General features: G+C 39.2%; 1 protein-coding gene across 6 annotated transcripts in view; it reads left to right on the forward strand.

Moving 5' to 3' along the window:
• The first annotated feature begins 5,419 nt into the window (after positions 1 to 5,419).
• LOC121860634 (proteasomal ubiquitin receptor ADRM1-B-like) overlaps positions 5,420 to 22,185 on the forward strand; it is a 29,485-nt gene continuing 12,719 nt past the window's right edge. For 4 of the 6 annotated variants that reach the window (XM_042357898.1, XM_042357901.1, XM_042357897.1 and 1 more), the window contains exons 1-2: positions 5,420 to 5,584; positions 15,627 to 15,758. In XM_042357898.1, coding sequence (XP_042213832.1) covers positions 5,522 to 5,584; positions 15,627 to 15,758 — 195 coding nt within the window. In that variant the 5' untranslated portion in view covers positions 5,420 to 5,521. The remainder of the gene's footprint in view (positions 5,585 to 15,626; positions 15,759 to 22,185) is intronic. The other 2 variants (XM_042357896.1, XM_042357899.1) reach the window with 1 other exon arrangement.

Raw genomic sequence — 22,185 nt, forward strand, 5'->3', positions numbered from 1 at the left:
GTTCGTCTTGGCCGCACCTGCAGTGTCTTTCTGCGGCTACCGACTCTCAAGGGATGGGATTGCTGCGGACCCGGAGAAAGTTCGCGCCATAGCGGACTTTGCAAAACCTGCCAACCTTACGGATCTCAGGTCTTTCATGGGCCTGGTGAACCAGCTGGCAAAATTTTCTCCTGACGTCTCCGCTGCTGCCGGGCCTCTCCGCCCCCTGATGAGCCCCAAGAGGACTTTCACGTGGACCCCTGACCACGACCTTGCCTTTCATAAGGTGAAGTAGGCCCTGTCAAGTCCACCTATCCTCCCTACTTTCGACCCAGCGCTCCCCACCGTTCTCCAGACAGACGCCTCGCGCCTGTACGGGGTTGGTTACGCCCTTCTCCAGGATCACGGTGGAGGAAAGTACCGGCTCGTACTGTACAGTGTGGCTCTCGCTTCCTCACCGATGCTGAGTCTCACTACGCTACCATTGAGCTGGAGCTGCTGGCAGTGGTATGGGCCTTATCGAAGTGCAAGTTTTACTTGATTGGCCTACAGCACTTCGACCTCATCACAGACCACAGGCCCTTGGTCCCCATTCTTAACCACTATTCGCTGGACGCCATCGAGAATCCCCGCCTCCAGCGCCTGAAGGAGAAGATTTTGGCCTTCGTCTTCACTGCGGCTTGGCGCGCAGGTAAGGAGTTGTGCATCCCGGATGCCCTCTCCCGCTCCCGAGTCAGCCGCCCGACACCTGAAGACGAGATGCTCAGCACCGAGGCCGGTTTCTCCGTCAGCAACATCGTCACTTTGCAGGCCGTACAGTCCCTCGCCAGCACCCAGGCCTCAGTGTCGCCACCCGACAGCGATCTGACCCTTGAGGAACTACGGACCGCGGCACGCGACGACCCCTCCTACACTCAGCTCTTGGAGAGTGTGAGGACTGGGTTCCCTCGCGACCGTGTTGACCTCCACAACGCCCTACGCCCATATTGGAAGATACGTGAGGACCTCTACGCAGATGGGGACCTCGTCCTGTACGGTGCCCGTGTGGTCGTCCCTGCAGCTCTCCGTCGTTGCATTCTGGCCCACTTACACGACAGCCATCGTGGAGCAGAGGCCACCAAGCTCTGCACAAGGCAGGCTGTGCACTGGTCCGGCATTGACGCGGATATCGTCAATACGGTCCGTGCCTGTGAGCCATGCCAGATCATGCAACCCAGCCAACAGCAGGAGCCCCTCTTGTGCGACAACGAACTCACCAGGCCCTTCGAGTCCGTGTCGGCTTATTTCTTCAGCACAGCTCGGAAACATTTCCTAGTTGTTGCCGGCCGACTCTCTGGCTGGCCTGTGGTGGTAATCTGTGGCTCGGACACGACGTCCGCGGCCACCATTCGCCACTTCCGGCACCTCTTTCGTGACCTGGGCGTCCCCGTACGTCTGTGGACGGACGGTGGGCCACAGTTCACCAGCCGGGACTTCACAGGATTCCTGGAGCGTTGGGGAGTCAGCCACATCGTGTCAACACCCCACTACCCACAGTCAAACGGCCACGCTGAGGCTGTTGGTCAAGACAGTCAAGCACCTCATCCTCAAGGTGGCCCCTTGAGGCAACATAGACTGTGAGGCATTTGACAAAGGACTCCTGGAGTTACGTAATACTCCCACCCACACAGGACGCTCCCCTGCCCAGATCCTGTATGGTCACCCTCTCCGCTCTTGCGTTCCTGCACACGCCAAGGCCTTTGCGAAGGAGTGGCAGACCAGAGCCGAGAGCTGCGACCACCGCGCCGCTACACGTGCCCAGGACGCCAAGGCTCGGTATGACGACCGTGCCCGCCCTCTTCAGCCGCTGGAGATTGGTGCCCTTGCCCGCGTCCAGGACCCGACGACAACACGTTGGGACAAGGTGGGCATAGTGATGGGCGTCGGCCAGTCGCGGGACTACAAGGTCAGGATGCCGAGCGGCCGCGTCTGGTGGAGGAACCGCCGCTTCCTCCGGCCAGTCCCACTCCCTGCTGCTGGCCCCCCTGACCGAGGACGAGTCCCCTACACCTCACGAGGATCCGCCCCACAGTGCACCTCGACGCTCGGAGCGACTTAGGACTAAGAAGTCCGCTCAAGACAAAGACTATGAGCGTGAGGGGGGAGGGAGATGTAGGTTATGTATCTAAGCTACTGTGCCGAGTAGCAACCTTGTATATAAGCTACTGTGCCGAGTAGCATCTATGTATGTAATTACGTGACAACAATGCACATGTTATGTGGCAACATTGCCCCGAGGCTGCCATATGGCAATGCCGCCTTACTCTGACTCCGTGGGTCGTGCATGGCACTTCATGCGCACGCTGCTCACGACTTGTATCTCTCCTATCCGTTAATATATGGACTTCAGTGTTACCCAATGTTTCCCTACCCATCACTGCCTTCTTCAGGGAACACTTGGAACCTTCAGGTAAAAGTGCACCTGGCAGACGATCGGAAATGTCGTCAGGGAATGCACCTACTGTCAGGAGCCAGCGGCCAACCCACTGGAACACTATCTCCTCGACTGCGAAGTCACTCAAAGTCTCCAAAACAGAATTCGAAACTTCCAAGAAGAATGCACAACACCAGCGGCCACTATAACCCGAAAGGCCCAAACAAACCACATTCACCACCTTCTCCGGGTCATCACACGATACCCACCACCCAGATAGCTTAGGAAGTATCATCCCCCAGCAAGTGCGGACCCCAGTTCGGGGGGTGTGCCACTCCGAAACTGACCACGTCCAAGAGTGGGAGTTGGTGGTAAGCGTTCACTGACCGAGGGTCCGCTCACATTTGCAAACCTGCAGTATCCTTTCATATGTGCAGGTAGGACAACCTCCATCCCCCAATCCCAAATCCGGTCTGGCTGCTCCAAGAGCTCCAGCCGGAACCACCAAACGGGCAGCTTACAGGCAAAGGCCCGTGTCGGACTACGGTCCAACAATCTCAACAACAACACAACACACCAAGAAGGGCATTCTACTCCAAGCTCTCAAACCGACAAGACCTCCTCTCAACAAACTCCTCTACAACACAGCAACTCCTCCAGCATCTTCTTTCACTGTACATACAATATACGTAAAGAAAACGCTATTGTGAGTTTCCTTTCTCACCTCCATCCTGAGTACGAGATCTTTATGTACGTGTGCATGCGGTCCTAAGAAAGAAAAAAATGACACATAAGAAAGAGAACTTTGACTACTGCGCCACATACACTACGCTACAACCTCAAATAGACTCGCTAAACCTTAGGGTAGTTAATTACAGTAGGTCAGGTTGGAGTTGTCTTCACTAAAAAACATTTAGTGGTTCTATTTCTGGAACTTTTCCAACTTTGGCCGTCTTGCATTTATTGTTCAACCTACGGACATTCCAAAATTCCTCTTACTTTTACTTTACGTTTATCCTCTTCACCACTGATCGGCTGGTTAGCCGCTGGGGCGATCGGCCACGTCTCTGTTACGCACTGTTGGTAAGTACTGGTCATGCACTGGCTCCTGAATGTATCTAAACCTGTTCCAGTGCTGGTCAAGTCTGGCCTTGAAAGAGCTCACACTCGGTGCCGTCATAACACTCTGGTAGGTTGTTCCACGAGTTCACAACTCTCACTTCGAAAGGTTCGCCATCACAGTTTCCTGGACTTGCGGCTTCGTCAACCTTGAGCTGTGACCCATTGTGGGGCGAGCGTCCGCCAGCTCCAGGTAAGGACACTCGACTGAGTAATGTCCTTTGAGATGTTTATACAACCTCATTTAGGTCCCCCCAACCCCCCCCCCTTTTTGCCCGTCGAAGAAATGGCTGCTGAGACTCAATGTCACGAAGTGTAAGAGGATGCACCTGGAGCATACCAACGGTAAGGAGGCGTATCATATGTCCCAACGGGATGAAGAAACTGCACTATTTGAGACTGAATGTGAGAAGGACCAAGGTGTGTATGTTGACAATGAGCTGAAGTTCTCGGGCCATTGCGAGAAGGTAAATCAGGCAAATAAATTATTGGGTCTTATAAGAAGGTCATTCAGATATCCCTCAAAAAGATCTTCAAGAGTGAAGTGCTTCCCCATCTGGCGTTCTGTCACCCCGCCTGGTTCCCGAGACATGCTACGGACTGTCAGTTGATTGAAAATGTTCAAAGGAGGGCCACCAGACTGGTGCCTGCACTTCGGCACCTCAACTACCCTGAGAGATTGGAGCGCCTGAACTTGCCTAGCTTATACTACAGACGGGCAAGAGGCGACCTAATTGAGGTGTATAAGCATCTCAAGGGGCACTTATTCAGTCGAGTGTCCTTACTTGGAGCTGGCGGACGCTCGCCCCACAAGGGGTCACAGCTCAAGATTGAGGAAGCCGCAAGTCCAGAAAACTGTGAGGGCAAACTTTTTCGGAGTGAGAGTTGCAAACTCTTGGAACGATCTACCAGAGAGTGTTGTGACGGCACCGAGTGTGAGCTCTTTCAAGACCAGACTTGACCAACACATGCCCGGTACTTGACAACAGTACGTAAGCAGCGTAACAGAGACATGACCGATCGCCCAAGGGGCTAACGAGTCGATCATTTGGTGAAGAGAATAAAAGAAAAGGAAAAGTAACAGAGACGTGACCGATCGCCCAAGCGGATAACGAGCCGATCAGTGGTGAAGCAAATAAAACAAAACAAACAGAACAAAAGTAAAATGGAGCCATTGAAGCACCTCCATTACTCGGCAGTTATACTTTTCATTAATATAATATTTATTTCTTTATTTCACTGTGAATAAACCATGCAAAGCACAGGTGTATTATTAGTATCTTAACCGTTCATAAATTTCGTATAATTAGAAGAGGAACGAATAATTTGGTTGGGACAAATGGAAGAGTATACGTAGTGTGGTGCTATTTTCATGACTTCAAAATTTCTACGGATAGGTATACGATGTATTAATACAAGTAACAAGACAAGTGTGAAAGGTGGATATTAAAATATTAATTTCCGAATATAACTTTACAATAATCTTAACAAATTCAGACACCAAGCTGTGACATCACAGAGAACCACAACATCAGTGGCTAAACCTAAAACCAATACCAAACCCCAAACCCGAAACACTAAACTCTTAACTTACAGAACAAGAATCACATATTACATATATGAATCTTGACTGTTTTCAACACTTCATATATTTTCATTATTTGGGAATGCAACATCCTTTTATAATAAATCACCTGTGTTCTGGCAACGCATATTTAAGGAATCCTGGCAATTTTTCATTAGTTTTATCCTCTTCACCACTTTTTTGTACTTGGGTAAGAATTTTCCTAACTGTTGTAGACATTATGAAACCTCAGAAAATTACGTTTCATCCATCTGAAATAAGTCTAATATACAGTATATAGCTATGTAACGAGTTTGGGGTTCGGTGTTTGGGGTTTGGTTGGTAGTCTACACTCTACACCAAACTGCTTAGTCATTGGACGTGAAGATCGGGTGTTTGCCTCACTCACTCCTTGGTTGCTCAAGTTCAACATCTCTTAAGAAAAAATGTCGACAGCATTATTTGGAGGAAGTGCTCGATCATCAAGCAAGAACCTTCTTGAGTTCAAGGTGTGTATATCAAACAGTACTAATAATATGGGCTTCTGGTGTAACCTACGTTAGCATGGTGGTAGCAATGATCTCTGAACATGGGATGAACTAGTCATGTATGGCAGGTATTAGGGTTAGGGTCATCTCGTACCCAAGATAAGTCGTACCCAACTCACGAGATAAGTCGTACCCAAAATTACTTACACCCAATTCAAGAGATAATCCATACCTATTAGTATGTATACCATGCATTTTATTTGTATATATATATATATATATATATATATATATATATATATATATATATATATATATATATATATATATATATATATATATATATATATATCTTGATAAAATCACACGGGAAAAGGGAAACAATGGAGCACTTTAGCTTTCGTTTTTATTCAAGACATCTTCAGAGACAACTGGATTACATATGGACATTTGCTTGGGTACGAATTGTCCAGCACCCCAGGTATTAGGGATGATACACTGGCCGAAGGAATTTATTAAAATTTATATTAAGTTCTATACACAGGTTATATCATATTAAAACCATGCAGTGTGCGGGTCATTACAACCATTCCTAAATTACATTTGATTGTTTGGAAAAATCTAACTTTGATAATACTGGGGCAGATGGGTAACACCAGAAGTTGTTCAATTCCTTTTATTTTTAACACACATTCTTATTATTATTGTAAGTATTTTAAAAGAGATGACATTTATTAAAACCTAATAGAACCTAACCAACCAAAGAAACCTACCTAACCTGATATCATTACTTCTATCAATGCAGATCTGTGCAGCATCTCTGAATGGGGAGGTACAAACTTGGTTAAATTCAATAGTAATAAAACTCAGTATTTACCAATTACACTTTCTAAATTAAATGATCTGCCACCAATTACATTTCAGGTTGCAATCATTCTGCCAAATTCTGAAATAAATATGCTAGGCCCCACCATTTCCTCCAATAAGTCCTGGAAATTACACTTCCTTAACATAGCTAAAGCTGCCTTCCGAAAGTTGGGAATGCTGTACAGATGCCGTTGCTACCTCACTCCTGAGCAGTTGCTTCAAGTATATAAGGGATTCATTCGTCCTAACTTGGAGTACTGCGCTCATATCTAGGGGTGGCTCTTCTTCCGTTTAGCTGTCCTCCTTTAGCTGATAATCTTTCTTCCATTTCTCATCGCTGCAATGTTGCTTCACTCTCTCTCTTTTACAGGTACTTTAACGGGCTATGTTCGGTGGATTTGGCATCCTGTGTACTGCCGGCGAGGCCGTGGGCTCATAAAACACGTCTTGCCCGCGGTGCCCACCATTTCTTTGTGGATGTCAGTCCCACTAGAATAGCCCGTTATAGTACATCCTTCTTTCCTCACACAGCCAAACTGTGGAATGCTCTGCCTTCTGTGTTTCCATACTTATACAATCTGTCTCACTTTAAAAGGCTGGTTTTCCGGCATCTGCTTGGTATAGATTAACACAGCATAATCTTTTACTTCTCTCTTTTAATTTCTTTCTGTTCTTATTTTTTTGCCCCGCAGGCCCCGTTGTAGGTCGTTCGACCTGTGCCCGGGTGGGCTAATTCCCGTAATAATAAAAAAAAAAATACCAAACTTCCTAGGCATGCAGCCATATTAAACAGAAAGTACTTATTTTCATTTTAGATACCAAGTGAAAGCATCTTTGTTGAAGTGTCATGGTGTAATTTTAATTTTTTTTGTGGACATAAGAGTATGCTCAGACCGAATCCAGGTAAAAAAGTCACAGGTAAAAAAGTCACAGGAAAAAAGTCACAGGAAAAAAAGAAAAGTTAACTATCGAATTCTCACATTTTTTAAGGTTAATATGTCAGTCAGTTTCAGTAACCTAACCTAACCTAACCTTACCTTTATTACCGGCCACCATAAATTAATTGTGACTTTTTTCTGTGACTTTTTTTCCTGTGACTATTACCGGCCACCCTCAGACCTTGTGGGTCAGTTGTAAACAAACTGATGACGTGCAGTGACTCAGCAGATTGTTTGGAGGAGTATTTATGGTAAATGATTAATTTCTTTGCATAGAAAGTACATAAAGACATAATTTTAGTCTCATATGACCAGCTTTCACTGTTTTACCCTGCACTTTCCCTCACCCTTCATGCCCTGCTCACTACAGGTGATAATGATTGCAAATAGAGAAAAAAATATGGTAAATTTGCAGTAGTTCCCACAACTCTGGTAGAAAGTCAAAACTATGTTTTCTAATGTTTGTTTTGATTGGTTCTGACTTTGATTTCTGCCGTAAAGTGCCTGTTTTTTAGTTATCTGGTTTTGGGTGGGGCATTTTCTGACAAAAATCATGGCTAAGCCAATACAAAAAAAAAAAAAAACAATAGAAAAACATATAAACAGAACCTGACCTAACCTGTCACCATTTGATGGAATCACTTATTTCTTACCTTATTGGCCTGGTTCATGCCAACTATGTTGGTCTTGACGATTTTTTCACGCATTCTTACACTTAGGACACTTTACTGAGGTCGGTAGAACACCATGAGATCTAAAAAAATTTATGCAGTAGTTTGTTTAGTTTGTTCGTTTTTTCCCAAAACGCACAATCAACTCTTTATAATTGAAGTTACACCCATCGCAGACTTCCATGGTCGGAAATGAATTTGAATTTCAAAATATGAGAGACCAGAATCACAATCGAATCTGGTTGGGCAAAAAATGCTGCAAATTAATCCACAATTCATTTTAATTGGTGGCCAAAAATAAACGCTTTGATTGGCTGCATGACATGTATGGGAATGCATGTGCATGACGATTTATGAAGAAAATAGAGAAAGATTTGGCATGCGCTATCTCCGTTATTATACGTTTGAGACGGGAATGTAATAGAAGAAAATTACCTTAAAATTAGACGTCTTTTTCGAATATGATAATAGATTTGGGGCAGGAAAGTTGTGTGAACTAATGCAAAGATACCAAATATATATATATATATATATATATATATATATATATATATATATATATATATATATATATATATATATATATATATATATATATATATATATATATATATATATATATATATATATATATATATATAATTAAAATAAAATGTACCCTCTTTTAAAATAATTAATATGGTGATAAGAACATTGGTAATTATTGACAGCTGATCCGCGGCCGATTTTTCATAGAAAAAACTTATAAAAACACCGCAATTTCACTGTGTTTTATAGTGGACACTGTCGTAGTTTGTATGTTAAAAAGTGGTTATTTCTAAATTAAACATAACCTAACCTTAGTTGATATGAAAAACAAGCAGCAGAAGCATTGTTACAAGACCTCACCAACCTAACCAAACAAACCTACCTAACCTTACCTAACTTCCTAGTCAGGGGGCTCCGACCCCGGGCACCCCAGGTATATTAAACAGAGAGTACTTACTGTGATATGGTGTAATTTTATTATTTTTGTGGACGTGAGAACAGCCGTTCGTACCGAATGGTTTTTAAGCAGACACTGAGCATTGGTGTTAATTAAGCCGGGGCGGCTGTGTGTTTTGAAATACGCTACAGTAATATGATTGGCTGTTTACAGCCTGGGATGAGACATCGTCGCCGAGAAGACAAAGTAGTGCACTCCTAGGCTCCTAATTATCTACCAAACAAAGCATTTGCACAAGAAAATTTCTGAACTCACTGATGGAAATAAAGTAAGGAAGTAAACAGTAAGACAAATAACCCGTCCGCGGGTCAGTCGTCAATATTAACTAGAACATCTGTGGTAAAAATTAAAAAAATCGAACAACTCCTTGTGGTGGTAGTGCTGTTCCTGGAAATTACCATAGTAAGTAATAAATACAATGCAACAACTTTTTTAATTATAAGTACTATTTATTTTATAATTTTTAGTTTATCTATATCTACAATTGGTAAATTTTTACTTTAGGACATGAGTCCCTAGGGGTTGACCAATATGTTTTTCCAGTGTATTTTGGTGTGTTTTAAATGGATCTGACCTTCATTTTTGGTGTAATTTGCACGTTTTTGCCCCCAACAACAATGGGGGAGAGCCTGGGAAATTGCTGTTTTTGGGTGAGGGAGAAAATGAAAACGAGTCATCTAACCTAACCCTTAGCCAGGGTCTCTGCCCCCGTACCCTTGGTAGGCCTAGCTTAAACTACAGTAGAAGTCCAAAAATCCGGACTGCTTGGGGATTGGGTCAGTCCAGATTTTTGGATTTTCCGGATTCTCAGGCAGTACTTTTAAAATTCAAATTTCAGGAGAAATAAAGAAGAGATGAACAGGTACATTTTGATAGTTTATTCATTAGCAAATATAGCATGCTTCATTTATCAAAACGAGCAGTTTTAAAGATAAAGCTGTGAATTCTAAACTTTTATTCTTTGCCTTTTTTATATCATAAATTGTAGACTTTCCAATGTCGTATGTTTCCATTAGAACAGTATTGCTCACACCACGTTCTAGTTTCTTAATTATTTCAAGTTTGTCACTCAATTTCAACGTGTTCTTCTTTCTCTTCACACAATGAAGTTTATCTACTTTAGGAGCCATTATTATGGGCTTGTACAGTACAGTACTCTGTAAATGGAAAGAGTAGGACTCAAAATTACATATGTTGTCACAGTTTGATTGCTCGTTTTAAAGTGGTGACTGCGTGGTCGCTTGTTGTAGCTGTGCAGCTGTGGCGCTCACGCATGCACACATACACACAAAAGCCAGCTAAATTAAAAAAAAAAGAAGTTAAGTTTGAGTTTTCGAAAAGTCCGGATTCTCGGGTGGTCTGGATTTCTGGCATCCGGATTTTTGGACTTTTACTGTAATCTAAATGTTTCACTAATTAAAAACTTTGGGGTACGCTATGTCCGAAAGTACAATACCTTAGAAGTGGAAGGATGGAATGATTGTCTTTCTCGTAAAACTCGGCAGTAAACTGAAAATAATTGTAGGAGCACAAATGACAACCAACCTCCACCACGACCATTGTGAGACTGGTCGATGAAATTACCCACTTTGCTTCCTTTGAAAAAAACCAAATGTGATTGGTCGAAAAAAATTTGCATGATGATATCGATACATCATTGATCACGACTGGATGACGTCAGTTTATTGTGCATGTGTGATGCGCCGCTAAATCTCCTCAAAGACTGAAAACTACGTAAAATCAATTAAATTCAATTGTGTCACTATTATCCATTTCCGCCATGTACTGTATACAGTACAGTGGGGTATGCTATAACGAACGGATCCTACTACGAATATTCCTATAACGAACGGTTTTACCCATAAAATTGAGAATGCTATAACGAACGAAACTCCTACAACAAACATTATTTAAAAAAATTTTTTTTTTTTTTTTTTTACTAATTTATTGTTTTTTTTTATTACAAATATTAATGATATTCTTTATTTCAGGGGTTTAGATGCATATATATGCACTTTTTTACAATTTTTACAATTTTATATTTTATTTTTCAGTGTTAAGTGGTTGTATTTGGGGGCCTGGAACGGATTAATCCTATAACGAACGAATGCTATAACGAACAAGGTTCTAGAACCAATTAGATTCGTTATAGCATACCCCACTGTATATGGGGTTCAAAATGCTCAGAATAGGGAGATTTAAATGTTTCAGTTGTTTATAACTTTTGGGCGTGCTATGTCCTAAAGTAAAATAATACCCTACAATCATAAATCACCAGTAGTGGGAAGGGTATGAAGGGTGAGAGATATTGTGCAGTAAAAAAAAGAAAAACTGATCATATGACACTAAAATGGTGTCTCCACTTGCTTTGTACATGAAGAAATTAATTTTTTATTTTAAAATTCAGCCAAAAAACCCGTTGTGTCGGCACATTTAGTCATCTGCTCTTTGTTAGTTTATGCGCGGACTGACCCACTTGGTCTGAGCATACTCTCATGTCCACAAAAAATTTAAAATTACACCAAGTTACTTCAAGAAAGTTGTTTTTGTTGGTACCAGATATGAAAGTAAGTACAGTACAGTACTTTTTGTTCAATATGGTGAGGGTCTGGCCCTCGGCTAGGAAGTTAGGTAGGGTTCTTTGGTTGGTCAGGTCAAGTTCTATTAGGTTATGTGCATTTTCATATTATTTTTTTTATAGGTATACCCCTAAAACTGATGCCCCAATAACTGCCACTTTGCATAACCGATGATTACATAAAAGGAAATACCCCGTAAGTTTTGTTGATACCCCGGAGATCCAACAATTGGGAGAGGAGTGGCAGAACTGTTTTAAATTTGGCGGGTGGTGGCATGATGCAAATTCTTGACACAAGAGGGCTTTGCGCGCTGCCTCTAACTTATTCCCGCTATCTTTGTTCTTGTTTACACTTACCATGTGTCTCTGACTTCATATTTTTTCGTTATTTCCGACTTCCTGTGTTATGCAATTGTGCATAAACACTCCAGTGATAGTTCCTCTTGTGCTGAGGAGCAGCTTGAAGTGATGTGATAAGGCATAATAAGAGTGGTGATGGACCTCCAAAGATTGGTAGAGACTTAAACCCTTAGGCCCCAGGTGACGTTCCAGAACGCGTGCCTTTTCCTGCCACTGTTTAAATGCCCAGCGCGGGTTATCAGGTTCCAGTGTGACTATTTGCCTGTCGCCACATGTTCGGCCACAGGGAAGTTTCCTGAACATAATTGCCTACTTTTGTTCGTTTCATTTTCATTGTTTGTCTATTTTATCGATTTGTATCAAAGTAATATTGCTAAAAGTAGTGTAGTATTACTGTAAAATAATGCTATGATTATGTTATAAATGTATTTATTTGTGGAATTATTATTATTTTGTGTATTACTTGCTATACCAAACACAAAGATAGACAGGCAAGTGGCAACAGACTGTTGTGTGTCGCCAAGCACTTTTTATGAAAAATAATGCAGAAAAATTAATTCTAAATTAATTATTTATAGGAGATAAGTATTATGAACAGTAAATATATGCATTATTGGCCATCTCGGACACAAAGACAAGCTAAAAATAGCCCTCTTATATCCTTCCCTCTTTCCCTTCACACAACACTACCACCATCTCTCTTACTCGTGGTCAGAAGGAAGCTTATTGGTAAATGATTTCTTTTGTTTGTTTATTTTCATTGTATGTCCCATTTTATCATGCTGTATCAAAGGAATATTACTAAAAGGTGTGGTTTTAGTTTAGTATTACAAGATGATAATGCTATGATTGTTATAAATGTATTTATTTGTGGAATTATTATTCCAATAATTATTTTTATGACCTACGTGCTCTCCCAAACATAAAGCCTGACGACATATTGCGTGTGTGTGTTGCTGAGCACTTCTTTTGAAGAGTAATGAAAATAAAATAAATTTTAAATTAAATATTTATAGGAGGTAAGTATTATGATCAGTAAATATATGCATTATTGGCCATCTCGGACACAGAGGCAAGCAGGAAATGACCCCTAAGTGCGTAGTGACAGTGAGCGCTCGACGTAAAAAAAATTTTCCCCTTATTTGTCTCGTCACTGAGGTGCCACGAAAGAATATAGAGGAACAATATACAGTTGTACCCCACTTAACGCGGTCAATTGAACCCAGAGGGTCCCGCGTTAAGTGAAATCCGCGTTAAGTGAACAACAGAACATATGGGATTAATTCCAATAGAAACCGGCCCGACCCCCAAACTCCACTTTTTGAAGGCACATACCTATGTTGTAGTAAAAATAACATCTTAATTTTATGATGGTACATGCACACAATTAATACTTAAGAGAAATAGAGAAATACAGTCGCCAAGTTAATGTCCATTCAAATAATGGACTCAACTCCCTCCCCCTCTCACACTACACTGCCGGCTCTTCCCTCTCAGAGAAATTTTTGGGGGAAAACCACTAAATTTTAATAAATAATACCTCAAACTAAAGTTAGGATAATACAATTGACATTGCTGGATTCCTTGTAAGACCAGGAATATTTTGAATATAAATGTCATATATTTTGCACAAAAGATAACATAGTTACCTAGAGAAAAATTTTTATCTAAAATTTGTATGTTTAATGCAAAATATATGATGTTTATATTCAAAATGATCACCAAATTATAAGAATTCCAGCAATGTAAATTATATTCTGACCGGGTAATTTGTATGAATTTTATGAGCTAAAACAAATATCTTCAGTTAATAAAAAAAAAAAATCTTCACGACACTATCTGTCAATCAAAGTACCCCACCTTGCCTCCCCCCCTCTTCCAACCGCGCGGTCAGTCCCAACCCTCCCCCCCACCCCCCACCAATCCTCCCTTCCAGGTTTTTAACATTTAGTATTAAATAATACCTCAGATTAAAGTTAGGATAATATAATTGACATTGCTGGATTCCTTGTAAGACCAGGAATATTTTGAATATAAATGTCATATATTTTGCACAAAAGATAACATAGTTAATTTGAGAAAAAATTTTATCTAAAATTTGTATGTCTAATGCAAAATATATGATGTTTATATTCAAAATGATCATCAAATTATAAGAATTCCAGCAATGTAAATTATATTCAGACCGGGTAATTTGTATGAATTTTATGAGCTAAAACAAATATCTTCAGTTAATAAAAAAAAAAAAAATTCTTCACGGGGTAACAGATGGTCGGTCGGTCCCTCCCTCCCCCCCACCCCCCACCAACCGTCCCAAGGAGATGTGTGGGATAACCACTAAATTTTAATAAATAATACCTCAAACTAAAGTTAGGATAATATAATTGACATTGCTGGATTCCTTGTAAGACCAGGAGTATTTTCAATATAAATGTCATATATTTTGCACAAAAGATAACATAGTTACTCTGAGAAAAATTTTTATCTAAAATTTGTATGTCTAATGCAAAATATATGATGTTTATATTCAAAATGATCACCAAATTATAAGAATTCCAGCAATGTAAATTATATTCTGGCCGGGTAATTTGTATGAATTTTATGAGCTAAAACAGGCAGGGTGGCGGGTGGGGCAAATCTAAAAATAGCGTCTCGAGCCGGACACTCACCGCGTATATGTGGAAAAAATCCGCGTTAAGTGAAAGTTCAGCTCTGGCAAGGCACCGCGTATATGATAAAACGCGTTAAGTGAAACCGCGTTAGGCGGGGTAATACTGTATATATATATATATATATATATATATATATACAGTGAACCCTCACTTTACGCGGTCAATTGAACCCACGGCGGCCCGCGTAAAGTGAACAACATAACATATGGGATTAATTGAAATAGAGACCGGGCCGACCCCCAAACTCCACTTTTTCAGACACAATACCTACGTTGTAGTAAAAATAACTTCTTAATTTTATGATGGTATGCACACACAATTAATAATTAAGAGAAATATCAATAATATTAGGTTTTTTAACACTTACATTAGTAGAAAAGATGGCTGGGCACACAGGGATGGGGGGGTTGGTTCCGAAGCAGAGGGCAGATTATTGGCCCTCACCTGTATCAATTGTATCACTATCAACCACAGAGGCTTGCAGGGCCTCTTTGTCAAACCCCTCAAAGTCCATACAAGTCCATATCCTCACTATCATTATCACTATCACTGACTTGGGCCGGCTGTGGTGGGTAGCGGGTGAAGAACTCGGTAATGTTTTGTTGACTGGGCGACCTTGTGCGCACCCTGCTCGCGCCGCTCTCCGCGTAAAAGGGTACACACACCGCGGAAAGTGAGCATTCCTTGTTCGGCAGGGTACCGCGTAAACGTGGAAACGCGTAAAGTGGGACCGCGTAAAGCGAGGGTTGACTGTATATATAATGCAGAGCTGTTTTGTGTGAAACTTACTTTTGAATGAGAGATGTCTGAGACCAAATGTTGGGATAGAAAGGCCACTCTTCATTGTCTATGCTTACTCTTTATTTATATTAAAAGCTTTTATTTAAAATATTTTTTTTTTCATATCAAATGTGGCCTTTCAGAATTCTTTATAATTTACAAAAACATTTATGCATTGCAACAAAAAGATCTAAATAAGAATTTTGTTACAGGCTGGCAAGATGTACATGAGGCAACAAATGGTTCATCCAGACAAAAGGAAGGGTCTTGTGTATTTGTACCAGGCAGATGATTCCCTCATGCACTTCTGTTGGAAGGACCGTACCACTGGAACTGTTGAAGAGGTAAGAAATACTCAATGATGTGGGCTGTAAGGTAGAAAAATTTGATTTTTGATATGTACCATACTTACTAACATCAATGGCATGCATCAGAAAAATATCAGTACTTCATTGAACACAATAATTATATTTTGTTTCTTTTTATCTTTTGGCACTACATAATGGACTGTTTTGGGTGGATTCTGTAAGCTTACTCATAGCTAATATTTCAATCTTGATTATTCTCTTATGAAAAAATGGATAGGCAAACTACACTACGTCCATAGAAATTTGCTTCTCACCTTTTTCAAAAGATAACTGTACCTTCAGCAGAGGGAGGCAGATGGAAATGACTTCATAACCAGAGTACAGTATTCCCTTAAAGCTCGCTGGGGTTAGGTAAAATGGACCCCGTGAGAAAGCAAAATCTGCGAGTTTTTCATGCCAGTCCCAGGAATGTGAAAAATACATACATAAATACAGTAAAGCCTCCGATAACAACGGTTCGACCAACAACTTTTCATATTTAAGACCCTAGTTAATTTAGGACCCGATTCAATTTATTTCCTTATTTCATTTGTATTTACGACCTATATATAATAAAAATACAATAAAATTACATTGTCATATAAATAATAACTAAATCCCGATATGTATTATAAAAAAATGAAGAGCGCCTTGTGCAAAGAAGTTCCTGGCTAATGAGTGGTAATGCTCATTGCCAGTAAACAACAGTCGGAGCTTGGCAGTCCCTTTGTTTTCACGCATCTAAGCAGGATCAGGAGAAAAACTTTCTCAGGCGTCTTACAGCATTTTTGCATCCCTATTCAACATGAGCAAGTGATGGTAGTGTTGTTTCAAAAGCTAATAGAAAGTGTATAAGCTTAGCCGAGAAACTAGATGTGTTAGAACGATATGAAAGGGGTGAGAGGTCTGTGGAAATTATATGGAGCAAGCAATGAACATATTTTCTGAAGTGGATCCAGTAACAGAACAAAGTATTAAAATTTAAATAAATGCAAATGACTTCTACATAAAGATGTATAATGAGAAAAGAAAGTGGCTGTGCAAGGTTCTTTCGACAGCGTTATTATTCGAAGGCCTAAACATCAGCTTTAGCTACACTGTCAAATTCAGCATCATAAGCAGCTTCAACATCAACTTCAGGTTCAGTAACAGTTTAAGCAACAGCTTTATGGAAAGCTACAGCTTCAGTCTGAGTTGAACCTGATGACTTCGTCATCTGAGTAAAAACTAGCACAGTATTCATTGGCTGTCCTTATGTTTTAGACTTTACCACCATTGGTGAGTAGAATTTTTGTTTTACATTCATAAATATTTAAAACATATATGAACAGTAAATAAGTGTTGCTTTCATATTCATATGTAGAGAAATGACGATATGTTTTCACGTACGCACTTACTGTTCATACGTTGGCGTTCCCAATCGTCTCGCCTTATTTCTTTACCATTAGTGGTTAGCTACTTCTAGTGTTCCATTTATTAACATTAAATAACATTACTTAAAACATACATACAGTTATTCAATTTTTTTTAAATAAGTTCACTACAGCTACAGCCAGGGTCTTATTTTCTTCAGTTTCATATGTAGAACCATTGTCACTCACGAAAACAATGCCGTCTTGTCTCCTCGTGTGTGTTTTGATATTCTACGTATTATTAATGAATTGCATTGTTCATTTCACATATATAAACATTAATTCAATCAAATGCATATTCAGTAATAAACAATAATGAATCTTTTGTACATATTATTAAGATAATTGACTATGTTTCCTTGAGTGCTCACGTATACAGCTAGACCCCGACTTACGACGGGGTTAGGGACCCAAATCCAAGTCGTAAGTCCGAATGGTCGTAAGTCCGACATCGATAAAAAAAAAAATAAAAATTTTTTTAATAAAAAATCTACAATGAAATACAGTACAGTAAAAGTAATAAATAATGAGGAATGGATACAGTACAGTGAAAGTAATAAATAATGAGGAATGGATACAGTGTGACTGAGCATTTACCTTTAATGTAGTCAGCTGAATGCACATGGGGCCCCCATAATTTTCTAATTATACATGGAGACTACATTAACTGGAAACGTTTCGGTATTGAAAATGCGTGCGTCATTTGAAAAAAAAAATGGTCACAACTGCGGCGGTTGTAAGTCCCGACGGTCGTAAGTCGGGGTCTAGCTGTACATTGACGTACATTGACGTACATTGACGTTCCACTATCAGTCTCATTTTTTTCTTTAATATCAGTGGTTACTTTTGCTGTACATTAATTAAAATATACATATTTTTTACATTAATTTTACTACAACAACAACCAGGGTCTTATTTTCTTTAGTTTCAGGTGGATAACTGACATTATGGGTGTAAACACTGACAACAATGCCATCTCTTATCCTCTTGTGTGTTTTAATATTCTACGTATTATTAATGAATTGTATTGTTCATTTCACATATATAAAGATTAATTCAATCAAATACATATTCAGTAATAAACCTGTAATGAATCATTTGTACATACTGTATTCTTAAAAAGATAAATGACGCGGTATCCTTAAATGCGCACGTATTTTTTGGGGTAGTTCCCAATCCATCTCTTATTTTATATTTACCATTAGTGGTTAGCTACTTCTATTGTTCCATTTATTAACATTAAATAACATTACTTAAAACATATATATTAATTTTTTTACATTAATTTTACTACAGCTACAACCAGGGATTTATTTTCTTAATTTTCTCGTGTAGAACTATTGTCCCGGACTCCCGGCTGTAAACACAAACAAAAACAATGGCGTCCCATCTCCTCTTGTGTGACCATACTATTATTCATTTATATTTTATAAGGTCATTCAGAAACATTATTTAAAGAATATACTTTGCAATTTTCATTAATTGTATTGTTTTTGGGGGGGAAAAGAGGGTAAAAAGCCACTCAAAAGATATGAAAAGATCACACTTGGGAATGCGTCTCATTATTATTGCTTTATTTTAATGGTAATTAATGATTCGCGATACGTTGATTGACCTTACACTGCAATATTGGAGGACACATTACCGTCATTATTTGAGGCTTTACTGTAGCTATATGCACATGTATAACACACTAGGTTCACGCACTGATAGTTAGTTGTGGATAGTGACAATGCAAAGACAATACCTCTGAAATGCCAACGGATCTGGTGCACAGGATGTAAACAATTCCTGTACTGGACAGTTCCTAGTGAACATGCCCGGTACCGATAAGGATTTGTAATGTGTATACTGAGGTACCTATATTGTACTTATAATTATATCCTTTTGTATTACGTACATTAGGTAAATTTTATTGATAATACCAGCAAATGTATGGTAATAGGTCAATAAAGTCATGATATTATATAGCCAGTGATTTAGCTTTGCCAGTACAGTAGGCTATTAAATATGCAGAAATTTTTTCCAAAATATACCTTGCCAATGGACGAGTTGTCGGTCGGAATTTTTTCGTAAGATGGCCGGTCAGTGGGTAAAGAAAATGCTTAAATTCACTATGGTGATGATATTTAAAAATATATTAGGCCAAAAAGTGTACAAAATACGGGCTAAAGTAACTAAAAAGTCACGTGACTGTGAAAAGCTCTGTGATTGGTTGTGACGTCACTGGTTGGCATGAACAGGAGTCTGGAGGTAGCCAGCTGTGGTGTGTGATGTGTTACCAGCAGAAATACTGTACAGGATTTGTGGCCATATACAATGTTGATATAAACAGGCATACCTTATTTTTAGGTTAAAATAAATGACTGCTCAAGTAACACCGTGTGTATTTACTTGCTGAGTGTCAAAATGATGCAAAAGACCGATAACTCCAACATGGAAGTTTTCATCACTGTTCTCTATTTCATGCCTGGGAAATGTAAGTTTTCGTCACTGAGGTCTATATCTAATGTTGTGGAAGGACTTGGGATGACCATGGCCAGGGGATGATCAGATGGCAGATGTAATTTAATGTGCTATAATAGCTGGATGGCGAAGTTCTTGATAATACTCTACAATCATAAAGACACCTACTTTTGGTAAATTTCTTTCCTCTGCCTTGATGAACCCTGGAAGTAGTTGTCCAACCTTCTCGGCTGATCGGCTCTGTAAATAAATATTATTAGGTAATTAGTTGTGCTTTACTGTGCAGCACAGTAATGTTATATTGAATATGTACAGTATTACCCCGCCTAATGCGGTTTCACTTAACGCGTTTTATCATATACGCGGTGCCTCGCCAGAGCTGAACTTTCACTTAACACGGATTTTTTCTACATATACGCGGTGAGTGTCCGGCTCGAGTCGCTATTTTTAGATTTGCCCCACTCGCCACCCTGCCTGACTGCCTGTTTTAGCTCATAAAATTCATACAAATTACCCGGCCAGAATATAATTTACATTGCTGGAATTTTTATAATTTGGTGATCATTTTGAATATAAACATCATATATTTTGCATTAGACATACAAATTTTAGATAAAATTTTTTCTCTAAGTAACTATGTTATCTTTTGTGCAAAATATATGACATTTATATTCAAAATATTCCTGGTCTTACAAGGAATCCAGCAATGTCAATTATATTATCCTAACTTTAGTTTGAGGTATTATTTATTACAAAAAAGTTAAGTATTCTGGTTTTCCCACACATCTCCTTGGGACGGTTGGTGGGGGGTGGGGGGGAGGGAGGGACCGACCGACCATCTGTTACCCTGTGAAGAATATTTTTTTTTTTTATTAACTGGAGATATTTGTTTTAGCTCATAAAATTCATACAAATTACCCGGTCAGAATATAATTTACATTGCTGGAATTCTTATAATTTGATGATCATTTTGAATATAAACATCATATATTTTGCATTAGACATACAAATTTTAGATAAAATGTTTAATCTGAGTAAGAATGTTATCTTTTGTGCAAAATATATGACATTTATATTCAAAATATTCCTGGTCTTACAAGGAATCCATGAATGTCAATTGTATTATCCTAACTTTAATCTGAGGTATTATTTAATACAAAATGTTAAAATTAATTTTTTTCACCCCACATCTCTTGAAGGGACGATTGGTGGGGGGAGGGTTGGAACTGACCGTGCGGTTGGAAGAGGGGGGAGGGCAAGGTGGGGTACTTTGATTGACAGATAGTGTCCTGAAGATTATTTTTTTTTTTATTAACTGAAGATATTTGTTTTAGCTCATAAAATTCATGCAAATTACCCAGTCAGAATATAATTTACATTGCTGGAATTCTTACAATTTGATGATCATTTTGAATATAAACATCATATATTTTGCATTAGACATACAAATTTTAGAAAAAATTTGTTGTCTGGGTAACTATGTTATCTTTTGTGCAAAATATATGACATTTATATTCAAAATATTCCTGGTCTTACAAGGAATCCAGCAATGTCAATTGTATTATCCTAACTTTAGTTTGAGGTATTATTTATTAAAATTTAGTGGTTTTCCCCCAAAAATTTCTCAGAGGGAAGAGCCAGCAGTGTAGTGTGAGAGGGGGAGGGAGTTGAGTCCATTATTTGAATGGACATTAACTTGGCGACTGTATTTCTCTATTTCTCTTAAGTATTAATTGTGTGCATGTACCATCATAAAATTAAGATGTTATTTTTACTACAACATAGTTATGTGTCTTCAAAAAGTGGAGTTTGGGGGTCGGGCCGGTTTCTATTGGAATTAATCCCATATGTTCTGTTGTTCACTTAATGCGGATTTCACTTAACACGGGACCCTCTGGGTTCTATTGACCGCGTTAAGTGGGGTACAACTGTATATGAATATTACTAAGCACATTAACTAATTCAATGGATATTAGCTGCCCCTACTACAAATTTCTTAGTATAAACATTCCAAACAATATTGGTTTTATTTTGGTTTTGGTCATCTGGAGTACCTTAAGATCCTAACTTTGGGATTAAGTACTTCAAACAATAAGTCATTATCTCTACGGGATTTCTGTCGCAAAACATTTTTCGATCGCATAAGAATATAGGTCATATGTTAGGTTAGGTTAGGTATGATAACTTGATAAGTTATATTATAAGTTATAAGGTTAGCTTAACATACACTGTTGGGGGGGTAGGTAACTCAAAACTAGCCATTTCTGATAGAAATTAAGGTCAAAATCGTTCATAACACATCGCAAACCATCAGAAAAAAAAGTCTGTTTGTCTAAGTAGTATGATTTAAATCAAATAATTTAAATCAGAGTAAAAAAAATCATGATTTAAATCAAAATGATTTTTTTACTAATATCTGTTTTCTCTTTTTATTCTACATGATTGAAAAGTCTGTATATGAAATGCAGCAGGCTAATAACATTATTTGGATTTACATAATTATGTACTGTACTATAGTCTGTTCTCTCCAGTTTTGCGAAACTTTG

Source organism: Homarus americanus, unplaced genomic scaffold (assembly GCF_018991925.1).
Source record: "Homarus americanus isolate GMGI-L3 unplaced genomic scaffold, GMGI_Hamer_2.0 scaffold11150, whole genome shotgun sequence".
In the NCBI taxonomy this organism is placed as follows: Eukaryota; Metazoa; Arthropoda; class Malacostraca; order Decapoda; family Nephropidae; genus Homarus; species Homarus americanus.